Source organism: Sinocyclocheilus anshuiensis, unplaced genomic scaffold (genome assembly GCF_001515605.1).
Source record: "Sinocyclocheilus anshuiensis isolate Anshui unplaced genomic scaffold, SAMN03320099.WGS_v1.1 scaffold1231, whole genome shotgun sequence".
NCBI classification, from domain to species: domain Eukaryota; kingdom Metazoa; phylum Chordata; class Actinopteri; order Cypriniformes; family Cyprinidae; genus Sinocyclocheilus; species Sinocyclocheilus anshuiensis.
In genome coordinates this window covers 1,042,168-1,055,239 of record NW_015536698.1, presented here as the reverse complement: position 1 = coordinate 1,055,239, position 13,072 = coordinate 1,042,168, and the positions used below count along the sequence as shown (strand labels likewise).

The 13,072-nt window shown below is 37.9% G+C and overlaps 2 protein-coding genes across 3 annotated transcripts in view; one reads left to right on the top strand and one right to left on the bottom strand.

Annotated features, from left to right (window-relative positions):
• The first annotated feature begins 2,064 nt into the window (after positions 1 to 2,064).
• LOC107654875 (translationally-controlled tumor protein homolog) lies at positions 2,065 to 7,275 on the top strand. Its single transcript, XM_016442175.1, has 6 exons — positions 2,065 to 2,177; positions 4,014 to 4,087; positions 4,384 to 4,571; positions 4,888 to 4,993; positions 6,297 to 6,413; positions 6,817 to 7,275. Exons 1-6 carry the CDS (start codon positions 2,150 to 2,152, stop codon positions 6,817 to 6,819), a joined length of 516 nt encoding a protein of 171 aa, XP_016297661.1. The 5' UTR covers positions 2,065 to 2,149; the 3' UTR covers positions 6,820 to 7,275.
• A 2,193-nt stretch (positions 7,276 to 9,468) lies between these two features.
• The window catches only part of LOC107654862 (general transcription factor IIF subunit 2-like), a 14,030-nt gene continuing 10,426 nt past the window's right edge, over positions 9,469 to 13,072 (bottom strand). Inside the window, exons 5-9 of one of the 2 annotated variants that reach the window (XM_016442153.1) lie at positions 11,389 to 11,436; positions 11,015 to 11,096; positions 10,553 to 10,652; positions 10,303 to 10,446; positions 9,469 to 9,789 (exon numbers count right to left, since the gene is read on the bottom strand). In XM_016442153.1, the coding sequence (XP_016297639.1) occupies positions 9,670 to 9,789; positions 10,303 to 10,446; positions 10,553 to 10,652; positions 11,015 to 11,096; positions 11,389 to 11,436 (494 nt within the window). In that variant the 3' untranslated portion in view covers positions 9,469 to 9,669. The remainder of the gene's footprint in view (positions 9,790 to 10,302; positions 10,447 to 10,552; positions 10,653 to 11,014; positions 11,097 to 11,388; positions 11,437 to 13,072) is intronic. The other variant, XM_016442162.1, reaches the window with a different exon arrangement.

Sequence of the window (13,072 nt, the reverse complement as noted above, 5' to 3'; positions counted from 1 at the left end):
GAAATGTCTGTTAGACAAGCTGAGATGCGAGCAGCTATCGTCGGATCATCAGGATGGAATGAGAGGTAGAGTTGAGTTTCATCAGCATAGCAGTGATATGAAAAGCCATGTTTCTGAATGACAGAACCTAGTGATGCCATGTAGACAGATAAGAGAAGTGGTTCAAGAACAGAGCCCTGAGGCACCCCAGCATATAGATGTTGCGACTTGGACACCTCACCTCTCCAAGATACCTTAGAGCATGCGAGAGTAAGGCGAATTGTTAATTTTGTTGTGATAGTATGTCCTTTTAGCAGTAGAGACATTAGCAGAGAATGAAGAGAGGAGTGATCGATATACATTAAGATCAGTAGGATTTTGTGATTTGCGCCATACCCTTTCTGCAGCTCTGAGCTTAGAACGATGCTCACGGAGAACATCAGATAGCCAAGGGGTACAAGAGGTGGTACGAGCAGCCTGGAAGACAAGGGGCAGACAGTATATATATATAAATAAATAAATAATTTTTGGGTGTGTGTAAGTAGTTGTACCCTGCCTCAACAAAGTAATTTTTAGTCTGATGTGATAACATTAACCAAACTAATCTTAAAAAAATAATCTGACACCAAACTTTTGAGCAGTAAGGCTCTCTTATGGATGTACAATGATGACCAATTTAGGACACCTTTGTAGGTTACGACCTATGAAAACAAACCATGTTCTGAGTACATATACTGGATGGGCTACAGCAAGCTGATTTGAGACCTAAATTTGTCTTTCAACACCATATTTTCTAATCGTGTTCTGTAGATATTAGCATCGGTTGTACAGTTGCCGCTCAATATGTTAGTGCTGAAGTTTTTACCCTGAGTGATTGGTCAGCTAGTCAATGCCATACGTTTATTTTAAAGGGATACTCCACCCCAAAATGAAAATTGTCGACATCAAGAGATGATAACTGTTCAGGGGAAGGAAGCAAAGATGAAACCATAGCAGATAGCCGGGAGGTGAGAACAAGTATAGGGTAACAAGTCCGACTCTCTAACCATTAGGCCACGGCTGCCCGATGACGCCCGATGACCCCCATGACCCCTCCTTTCATAATTTTGAGTTGTATGCCTTTACAACATTGTTAATTGTTTTAATTTGATTCCCATAGCAACATGTTGGGTGATGCATAGTGATCCTCTACATGCTAAACTTATGTAAATTACAATTTATCAGTATATGGACACTGAGGGGCATCTTCCCCCATCTGCCTATAACACTTTGTTGAACAGATAGACAATAAATAGGAAAAGAGTAAAACAAAAAATAAAAACAACAACATCAAAATGGTATGAGATCAACATATAAAGAACTTACTAGCTTCACATAGATGCGTTTCTGCTTTGTGCTGTCACTTCCTAGAGGATGATGGCATTAAAATTTAGAAATTGATTACCAAATACATTATTAATTATCATTCCCATAAAAAACCTGTTTGAAATATTTAGAATAGGGAAAGAAAACATCATGTATTTGGATACAACTTATTACATTTTTTAGGTAATTTTTTTAGTCAAGGTTACCTGTTATATACCTAGTAGCCTATACCTGACTCATAGCTTGTCATAGCTCCACTCATCCAACACCAACAAAAGACACAAAAATGGCTGTACTATGTGACTAATTTGATTTCCAGACATAGAGAGAACTGAGAAGTCATAGTCATATTCTGCCATATGAATAAAAATATTAGCATATTTTGTATTTGTATATTTTTATGCCATACAAATACAACATTTTTATTTAAATGTCATCGGTTTGTTCATTGTTGCACAAAATGAAGGCCTAGACAATAATTTGGTGACATGGAACATCTTACACACTATCATCAACAATAGGCCAAAACTACACTGAAAAAAAAGAAGAAAAAAACATACAATCTAAAAGCAGTATGATCCCAAACAAATATTACAAAATATGCTAATATGCTAAAAGTTATTTTAGCATATAAAACTCTCAAGACGTGTGGAATGATTTCGTGTTACACCATTAGAGGGCGCCCGTGTTTTTCACTGCATATATAAGATGCTCAATCCACGCGCCAGCCTTTTCAGCTGAGTCCACGATCGGGTCACGGCCAGCGCTGTTCTCCTCCTGACACCCCCAAACACAATCCAACAAAATGATCATCTATAAGGACATCATCACCGGTAAGAATAGCGTCTAACACGCCGTTACAGTCCAGAATGTTACGTTTTTACCAATATTTTTGGTGTCGGATGTTAAATTGTTAAAAAAGAGCCGGTGGTCTCTCACGACTCGCTGCGGCCTAACTTTCTTGAATGCAGTTAGCTTAGTGGCTAACCAAGCTACAAAACCGTGTAGGCTCGCGTTTCGTTGCTGAGCTCCTAAATAACTGTCAGTCTTGCGATTGCGATTTTTTTTACGCCAAAACTATTTCAGGATATGAAAGTGTTCGCTTTATATTTAAGCAAATCTGACGGTAAATGGGAGTGTTAGCAGCTTAAAACGCCGGTTCGCCAGTTTGGGGCTCGGTAGAAGTTGTGCTGTTAAGTCATTTTAACACCCATACTCTTCCAAAATATGGCTCGTGTTGAAAAAAAAATGTTGGTTGTTATTGTTTTTATTTTAATGACAGTAACGGACGATGAAGACAACTATTTATTTATTTTTTTTCAATTTCAGAAATCTTTGAGATGATGAAATAAGCGCTAAACGGCGTGTTACTAGTCTGGCCACTTCACTTAACTCTTCACTTTAGTCATAAAGTTACATATTATATATAACATGCATTTTGCGGGAGTTATAAACGTGGGACGTTAACCATTATCTCGAACATTGACGGATATTTCAAAGCTTTCCGTCGTTTTGAGAGAACACTTTTATTCATTTTGCTTTGAGAACATTCCAGTGAACACTGCTGCTGACGGATTAGAAGTGAAAATGCGAGAAATTCATTTTAAAGCGTCCATGTGAAAAGGGAGGAAGAAAGGGTAAAGAGGTGAATGAGTATTTAGAGTAAACGAGAGGTTGTTGGTGCCGTTCAGTGCAATGTTAATTGTATGTTAATTAACCCTGCGCTGGAGGCTTGTGACTGTCCCATAGGCTGCCAAGAAAATGACACTGTCAAGGTCCAGAAAAGTATGAAAAGCATCGTCAGAATAGTCCATCTGCCATCAGTGGTTCAACCGTAATGTTATGAAGCGACAAGAGTACTTTTTGTATGCGAAGAAAACAAAAATAACGACTTTATTCAGCAATTCGTCTCCTCTATGTCCGCATCACCGTAGCTCCACTTTGGAGAATATGAGCTGAACGCAGACATCTTATGCTCTTCTGTGTCAGCCGCGCCACAAGGATACGTTTTCTACGTGTATTTACACTGTGATTTGAAAGAAAACAGCGCATCCTTGTCGCACGGCTGACTCGGACGAGCGTAAACTGTCTGCGTTCAGCTCATATTCTCCAAAGTGGTGATGCGGACAGACATAGAGGAGACAAATTGCTGAAAGTCGTTACTTTTGTTTTCTTCGCGTACAAAAATATTCTCGTTGCTTCATAACGTTACGGTTGAACCACTGATGGCAGATGGACTATTCTGACGATGCTTTTCATACTTTTCTGGACCTTGACAGTGTAATTTACTTGGCAGCCTATGGGACAGTCACAAGCCTCCCGGTTTTCATCCAAAATATCTTAAATTGTGTTCCGAAGACGAACGAAGCTTCTATGGGTTTGGAACGACATGGGGGTAAGTGATTCAATGACTAAATTTTCATTTTGGGGTGGAGTATCCCTTTAAAAATGACTGCCCCAAACTTCTAAACGGTAATGTATAATTGGGGGTCTTAACCAATCAAATGTAAAGCTAAATGGGTATTTCTACTGAAACTAGAGACATTTTGTATCAGTCTCTCAGAGCCAAAATAACCGGAACACATCATGATGGTTAATATAAATGACAGGTATTCTGAATGTTGTCTTGTCTCATTTTTATCTTTTTTTTTTTTTTTTTTTCTCCACAGGGGATGAGATGTTCTCTGACATCTACAAAATCAAAGAGTCTGAGAATGGAATGATGATTGAAGTTGAGGGAAAGGTATGTGGGTTATTTTAAACCAAATGGCTTTTGAAAAATTGATTTTATAAGTGAAAGCCCTCTTATGGACGTACAATGATGACCAACTTAGGACACCTTTGTAGGTTACGACCTATGAAAACAAACCATGTTCCGAGTACGTATCCTGGATGGGCTAAAATTAGTCTAAATATTTTTTAAATCAGTTCTGCAGATATTTACATTAATTGTACAATTACCAATCTTTGTTAGTACTGAAGTTTTTACCTTGAGTGATTGGTGTGATATCAGCTCCAGTCATTACCTCTGATTTGCAGATGATCAGCAGGTCGGAGGGAGACATAGATGATGCGCTGATTGGTGGCAATGCGTCAGCAGAAGTTCAGGATGAAGGCTGTGATTCTTCCACTGTCAGCGGTGTAGATATTGTCCTCAACCACAAACTTCAGGAGACCTCCTATGACAAGAAGTCTTACACAGCCTACATCAAGGACTACATGAAGGCGTAAGTCATGAAATCACCATTGAGAAGTGCATGTTGTACTGTAAATATCATGGTGAACGTTAATTTTCCTAGTGTTGTGACTTGAGTTTATGCATCATTGACAGCTCAGAGTCTTGCATTGTGGCCACCTGGGTTTTAAAATGTTGAGATGCTAAATTAAATGTCCTCACGCTTTCTGCCTGCCCTATGAGTGGCATGTAAGATTGAATTGGGGACTACAAAACTTTTACTTAAAGCAGCTGTACTTGGTAGTTTGCAACACTAAATTAAACCTTATTATTTTGCTAATAATTGCTATTTTTTGTTTTTATAACAGAGTGAAAGCCAAGCTACAGGAAGTTTCACCTGACAGGGTAAACCCCTTCATGGCTAACGCACCAGCTGAGGTCAAGAAAATTCTAGGCAACATCAAAAATTATCAGGTGGGATTCAGTAACGGCTGATACTGTCATTGTGCCGTTTTTGTATATGCTCAAAAGTTTGAGATTGGTAAGATTCTTGCTTTCGAAAAGTCTCCTCAATCAAAAATACGCTGATATAGTGAAATATTGCAATTTAAAGCTTTTCTGTTTGAATATAGTTTAAAATGTAATTTATTCCTGTGATGCAAAGCTGTTTTTCAGCAGCTATTTCAGTCTTTAGTTTCGCATGATCCTACTGAAATCGTTCTAATATGCTGATTTGCTGCTCAAGAAACATTTCTTAATATTGGCGTTAAACTGCTGTTTCATATTTGTGTAAACTGATCATTTTTTCAGGATCCTTTGAAGAATATAAAGTTCAAAAGAGCAGCATTTAATGCATCCTTTCTGAGTGAAAGCAGTGTTTCCCATACATTGATTTATTTGTGGCGGCCATCACAATATCAAAACTGACTGCCACATAGATTTTCCAAATGGCTTTGACTTCGTTGAATAAACATGAGCACTGCACGTTTCAAAATCGAAACCCGGTGCGGGTGTTTTTATATCACTATTTCTGAAGGAAACCGACTGTCTTCAGAAAGTTTGATGTCATTTTCATTTCATCTTGCATGTAATGCCTGATAAAGCAGCGTTTGTGAGTGGAGCGCTGCTTTGTGTATATGAATAAAAAAGACAAAAATTCCATGTGTACAGCTGTTGCCGGGGAAACCTTTCTCCTGCTCTGCAAGCACCTCCTGCTGGCAGAGAATGAATTTGCATATATATGCTGCCACAAATTGAGTGTAAGTCTGTGGGAAACACTGGAAAGTGTTCATTTCTTTCTTACTGACTCCAAACTTTTGAAGTTAAAGTGAAAGCTCTCTTATAGACGTACAATGATGACCAACTTAGGACACCTTTGTAGGTTACGACCTATGAAAACAAACCAATGTTCTGAGTACGTATCCTGGATGGGATACAGCAAGCTGATTTGAGACCTGAATTTGTGTCTTTCAACACCAATTTTCTATAGATATTAGCATTGGTTGTACAGTTGCCGCTCCGTATGTTAGTGCTTAAGTTTTTACCCTAAGTGATTGGTCGGTTACAGTCAATGCCATACATTTATTTTAAAAGTTACTGCCCTAAACTTCTAAACTGTTATGTTAGTGAAATTAAAAACGACTTTTAGTTGATTTAGTTAACCAATCAAATGTAATGCTAAATTGATATTTCTATTGAAACTAAAGACATTTTGCATCAGTCTGTAGTTGACTCAAAGATGGTGTGCCGCTAACTGGTTTCTCTCCACCTCCTACAGTTTTTCATTGGCGAATCCATGAACCCAGATGGCGTTGTTGGTCTCCTTGACTTCCGTGAGGATGGCGTCACCCCATACATGCTTTTTTTTAAGGATGGTTTAGAGATTGAGAAATGTGTAAGTTTATCAAGTTGTCTTTTTTTTTAAGTGTTATGTTTGCATAGAGTTGTCTTGTATGTTAACGATTAGAATGCTCTGCTCAAATTATTGCTTACAAATAGTGTTTAGGGAATCATTCTCGTGAAGCATCCACTGATAGGCCTGTTGCTATAATTTGTGGCCTCTGGGTTTGCACAAGGATGCAACAGTAATATTCCTCATAATGTCTAGCCATCCGGAAGGTGGCTGGAAAGGACTAAATTGAGGAGAAAAGGACCATTTCAATTGCTTTTGAAAGCATCTAACAAAATCTGGTGACACGATAAATGTTATCTTCAAGCTTTTTTATAATGGTGTGCAAAAGTGTTTGATGATATTAGCTTGAGACAAAACTGATTGTTGTTTCTCTTTCTCACCATAGTAAACTTCCCAAGTGTCTACAAGTTACCCCTCCAACTCTGGCCTCTGCTTGGTGGATCTGGCCCGTGGATTAAACCAATCATTCCTCCTCATCCTTTCTATCAGGACCAGAGGCTCTTTTAACTTCACGAGGCCACTGTTTTCATTTCTTGATTGGCTTATGCCCGTCTACGGCGAGAAGACGTGAACTCTCCTTTCATGAAATTAAAAACAGGACTTTTAGCAAGCCAAACCACGATGTTAAAAGGTTGTGGTAAAAGAAACTGAGTCATTTTGGGGTTTTCTTTTATTCGTCATCGAGGTGAAGTTGACTGCTGGCTTCTCATTTGCTGTGCATGTCAGCTTCTTGTTTCAGCATATGTACAGTTGTAATTTTCCCCGTTCCATATTGAATCACACGATCATCACAATGATTTCTTGACACCATTGTTGAATAAAGTCAAGCTGCTGGCTAAGTGAAGTTTTTGCTTGTCAACTGTTTAACTTGCCTTGTGTCATCAACTTGAAACGTGATAAAGGGAACAATTGATAAAGGAAACAATTCTAATCAAGGGTAAAGGAGATAAGCCTCTTTTCAAAGTAATTTGGAATGCATTACATCAGAGGTTCCCAAATATTTACATTTACTCCCAACTTAAGATGTTTTTAATCAAATTCACTGAAATGTCTACAAAGAATTATCCAAAAAAAAAAAAAAAATTCGAAATTAAGATGTGCCGTTAAAAAAAAACTTTAAATACAAAAACTAAAAATAAGAGTTTAATAAAAAAAAATAAAAGATAAAAAGAAAATAAATTAGAAGTATAGGTACTTCAAAAATGTTTTACCCCAATTTTTCCACCTGGTTCTATAGCATGGGCAGAGTCAGAATCAGAATCAGAATGAGCTTTATTGCCAGGTATGTTTACACATACGAGGAATTTGTTTTCATGACAGAAGCTTCCACAGTGTAACAGAATGACAAAAAAAACAGAAAATAAATAAAAAATAGAACAAGTAAATAAGGAATAAAAAATATACAAATCGACAATTGTATGTACAGGTATATAACAATAGACAGTTGTATGTACAGGTATATTATGTGCAAATTGAAATGTAGACTGAGTATGTGTGTTAGATAAATAAGTGTATGAGTGTATAAATAGTGTTGTGCGTTCCACAGTTATTGTCAAGTGTTCATGAGATGGATTGCCTGAGGGAAGAAACTGTTCCTGTGTCTGGCCGTTCTGGTGCTCAGAGCTCTGTAGCGTCGACCAGATGGCAACAGTTCAAAGAGGGAGTGTGCTGGATGTGAGGGGTCCAGAGTGATTCTGCCAGCCCTTTTGCTCACTCTGGATAAGTACAGTTCTTGGAGAGAAGGGAGGGTTGTACCAATGATTCGCTCAGCAGTCCGGACTACCCTCTGTAGTCTTCTGAGGTCAGATTTGGTAGCTGAGCTGAACCAGACAGTTATAGAAGTGCAGAGGATGGATTCAATGATGGCAGAGTAGAACTGTTTCAGCAGCTCCTGTGACAGGTTGAACTTCCTCAGCTGGCGAAGGAAGTACAACCTCTGCTGGACCTTTTTAACAATGGAGTCTATGTGATTGTACCACTTCAGGTCCTCAAAAGCAACACCAACACCGTGAATAGCTGCATGTAGTATTTTGAACCAGGAAAAAGCGATTTAAAAATGACTTGTACCACTTCAGGTCCTCAAAAGCAACACCAACACCGTGAATAGCTGCATGTAGTATTTTGAACCAGGAAAAAGCGATTTAAGAATGACGATACGTTATACTGTAGTTGTAGACTCCGAGTTAGACATGTTTATATGTATACTGTGATGGGTTTTTGATTGGGGGGGGATTTAGGCTTGATATTCAGATAGCTCTGACTTGCCAGGAATAAAGTAATTCCAAACTTTACAAGATTACAGATTAAAAAAGTTACAGATTATAATAAAAGTGCATTTGTGAGAGCAAACAGTTGTGGCTTATTCAGATGTGTATTAAAAGCACAAATGCCCCTGGTTTTTGGATGAAGATGGTTGTGTCTGACATTTGCATGTGGAAGTGGTGTTGTGAATTGTCTTTTAAGTCCCTGATAAGCACATGAAAGTGTCTTTAGCATCAGTATAGAGAATGCCAAATGCATAACGATGCTGTGTAGTGTTAAGCTTCACCCCTATTGAGCCTTGCAATTATTCAGGCTGATCTTTAATGTCCTGCAGACGTCCCACACATATACACTTTTAATGCTTATCCAGTTTGTTGGTATCATTTGTAACCGAACCAGCTACCTACAGAATTTTCTAAGAGATAGATTTTTTGGTGCACAATATCATTGGTTCTGGTGCTAAACAATGACCCCATTTTTGATAATGAGCTGCTTTGAGTTTATACATTTATACATACATTGAATTATAAATTTTTTGTACAAAAAAAAACTTTATTTCAAGAGCATTTAAGAACACAAAATACCATCTAAAATAAGTGTTTCAATCAGAAAACTAAATCTGAATAAAACAACTGTCTACCATTATTCTATCAATGTTTCTTTAAATAAGAAAAAATCCAACATCACCCTTTATACACAACATTAAGATGAGAAAATAAGTTCTTTTCATTTTCAGATGACGGAAGATTTGAACAACTCTTACTAGGTTTTTTTTTTTCATGGGAATCACTCAATATAACAAGCATAAAAAACTGCTTAGCATTATAAAACGCCACAGTTTTCTGATGCACCTCTAAAAACAACTAAATCATCCTTGAAGAAATTATTCAGAAACAACATTTTGAACTTATTGGGGAAGTTGGCTTTTCCGGTTTTCATAGCCACTCAGTCCAATGGTAACAAGCTTTGAAAAGGATCAGTCGCTCTTTTCTTCGTTCTGGTAGTGTCGGTACTCTGGTTTGAGTTCCCAGGTGTTCTTGTGGGTGCCTTTGACATTGTATATGCCAATGTCTCGAAGAATCTCCTTCAAATAAATCTAGAGAATAAGAAAGGAAGACTTGTAGTGAACACTATGGTTCATCAAGCATGTATTAAATTGATAAAAAATGACAGTAAATACTTTTACATTGTTACAGTATATTTCTATTTCCAATAATTTTTTTTATTTAACTTTTTATTAATAAATCCTGAAAAAAAAATGTATCATGGTTCTCACAATTTATGCAAAAAATATTAAGCAGCACAACTGTTTTCATCATTGATAATATTAAGAAATATTAATCAGCATATTAGAATGATTTCTGAAGGATCATGCGACACTGAAGACTGGAGTAATGGCTTTGCCATCATAGGAATCACTTTTTTAATAAATTGTACATTTTACAATAGATTCAAACAGAAAACAGTTAATTAATTAGTTATAATATTTCTTCTTTCACACAGTCTTCTTTCAAACATTAAAAAATAATAAATAAAATGCAATGACCAACCCCAAACTTCTGAACAGTAGTCTATGTGTGTTACGTAGTGTTACTGTAATGTAACTCACCACAGGCTGTTTTGTGATGTCCACCAGATCCTTAATGTTATAATACTGATGCTTCTCAAAAGCAGAGAACAACATGTCCAGCACCTGCTGCTTATCTGCTCGTGCCCTCTTCCCTTCTTCTTTCTTCTTCTTTTCATAGTACAGCTGAGGAAAAAAAAAAGAAAAAAGGAACAAACAGAGTGTGCATCAACAATCAACTGCATATCAGATACTTCAGACATCTGTTGGACGATGCAAAAGCTTGACCTACATTATAGGCGTGATTAGCCACCGGTTTGTAGTTGGTGGTAACTGCTTTGTCAAGTTGTTGAGAGAACCTCATGGGTTTAGATAACTCCTCGATCTGCAGTCTGCAAAATAACACAACATCCTTTATGAGTTCTGGCCATAAGCATAATGAAGTTTATGTATCAGACATCACAGGTCTTGAAATAGATTGTGTGTGGACCTGTATAGACCTAAAAAAAAACTATTTTCTTTCTCTTTTTAAAAATGCTAAAAAGTTTTCATTTAAGGTTTAGAGTTAGGTTAGTGCTCACTTGCTGGTGTTGCGAGTTCAGGATATTTGTGTGGCACACAGAGTTGCTGCACATATAGAGCTTTTGGTCCATAAATTAATCCTTTATGAGTTTCTATGAGAATTTATAATGCTTTCTGTGTAGGCATTACACAATTTTTGGAACAGAGCTAGTGTGTGCATATCTGAACATACTTCTTTAGCCTCATGTAGTTTTCACTGACGGCCGGTCTGCATTCAGCTCTCTGCACCACCACTCCTTCCAGTGCAATTTTATCTTTGTGAGAGAAGAGAGACATTAATACTCGATGACAGTTGGAACTATGCAATCGCTGCTGCAACACACAGCCCATTACTGCTCAGTCATTACATCAGCAGTGAGAGGCCAACAGTGCATTCTGTACATTCGCTGCTCCAGGCTGTGAAATTTTCAATACACCAATTCTTTAAATTAGGTCACAGAAAGCATTTCTAAATGCTTTTTTTGTTGGCTGATTGTCAAATCAAAGGTCATTAGATCATTATATCCTGGACCTCCACTCAAGCAGGGGGCGACGGTAAGCACTCACCTGGGCCTGTACCTGTACCTGAGCCGCCGGCCTCAGCATCTGACTGCCCTACGAGAGGGATGGCAACATGAGAACATGCCAAAGTAATCACGGCAGGCCAACCCTCACGGCAGCTTCTTACACAGCAGTCAGCGAAAGCAAACGCACAAATAGACACAAACAACGCAGATACGACCAACAAGCCACACAGAACCTCTGATCAGTCAGTTCATGAGTTAGTTTTACTGAAGCCACTGAGGAAATTTATCTAAATTAATCCAAAAACCACAAACCAAAGGTCCCTACCCTGTCTTCAAGGATGTGGAGATTCATATAAAACGGTGTATTTATCATTAAAACAATTTTTTTTAAAAACTTGCGTTTACTACCAAATAGTTTGGGGTCAGGATTTTTTTTTTTTTGAAGAAGAAGAAGAAATTCATACTTAATACTAATAATATTAATAATATTTAAGGATGCATTAAAGTAATCAAAAGTGACCGTAAAAACAAAAAAAAACATTCATTATCCTGAAAACAACAACAACACAGGGTTCCTACACATTTTCCATTTCAAAACTCAAATTTCCAAACCTCTATAAACTATAACCCATTTCCTTTGTGCGTCACTGCCATCTTACTGTGAAGAAAACGAAAGCATGGATGAACATGAATTAATAGAGATCTATTTGCTTGAAATTTGGCTTTCCTTAGGGTAGTACCTCTAATATCAAGGCCTAATGTGCACTTTAACATCCTCTGTGGTGGCAGAGAAGCCATGACACGAAATGGGCTGATAATATGGCTGTGTGCATTGTTCTATTTGCCAAGTTTAATGGTCTATAAAAAGACTGGTATTGTATATATTAAAAAAAAAAAGATTTCCTTTGTGCGTCACTGCCATCTTACTGTGAAGAAAACGAAAGCATGGATGAACATGAATTAATAGAGATCTATTTGCTTGAAATTTGGCTTTCCTTAGGGTAGTACCTCTAATATCAAGGCCTAATGTGCACTTTAACATCCTCTGTGGTGGCAGAGAAGCCATGACACGAAATGGGCTGATAATATGGCTGTGTGCATTGTTCTATTTGCCAAGTTTAATGGTCTATAAAAAGACTGGTATTGTATATATTAAAAAAAAAAAGTGTTAAAAATCTGGCTTTCATTAGGGCAGTACGTCATATTTCAAGTCCTTATATGGCGCTATTCCACTGCATGGTACGGCACGGTACATACTACTTTTGGGGGGTTTTCCACTGGGTACAGTACCTGGTACTTTTTTTAGTACCACCTCGGTTGAGGTTCCAAGTGAACCGTACCATTACCAAAACGTGACGTGTAAACTCTGCTGATCACGGATTGGCCGGAGAGAATCGTCACTACCTGCGTCACTGAACTTGCGACACAAACACAAAAGAACCGCTAGATTTAAATCAGCACAGCCAGCGAAGCATCGAACGCAACTGTTTTGAATGAGCGCACCTTTTTTTTAACAACCAAAAAGTGTTGTTGTCTGTTGCGGAAGAACAGACATTCCTCTCGTTGATAGCAGAAGAGCGGATCCAGCGAGAGCTTGATGGGGCGACGCCGGAATGAAAAAGTTTTTCAGGAGTCGCGGCAATAGAGGCGGCGCAACTATAACGACATGTGAATAATCCCGCCCACTCTAAAGCGGTACTGAACTGCAGTGGAAACGCAAACCG

Excerpts from the sequence above, each read along its gene's own strand:
- LOC107654875 (XM_016442175.1), top strand. The coding sequence starts at position 2,150 with ATGATCATCTATAAGGACATCATCACCG. Across the intron at positions 4,572-4,887 it reads ATCAAGGACTACATGAAGGC|AGTGAAAGCCAAGCTACAGG; the intron begins GTAAGTCATGAA and ends TTTTTATAACAG. Across the intron at positions 4,994-6,296 it reads GCAACATCAAAAATTATCAG|TTTTTCATTGGCGAATCCAT; the intron begins GTGGGATTCAGT and ends CACCTCCTACAG.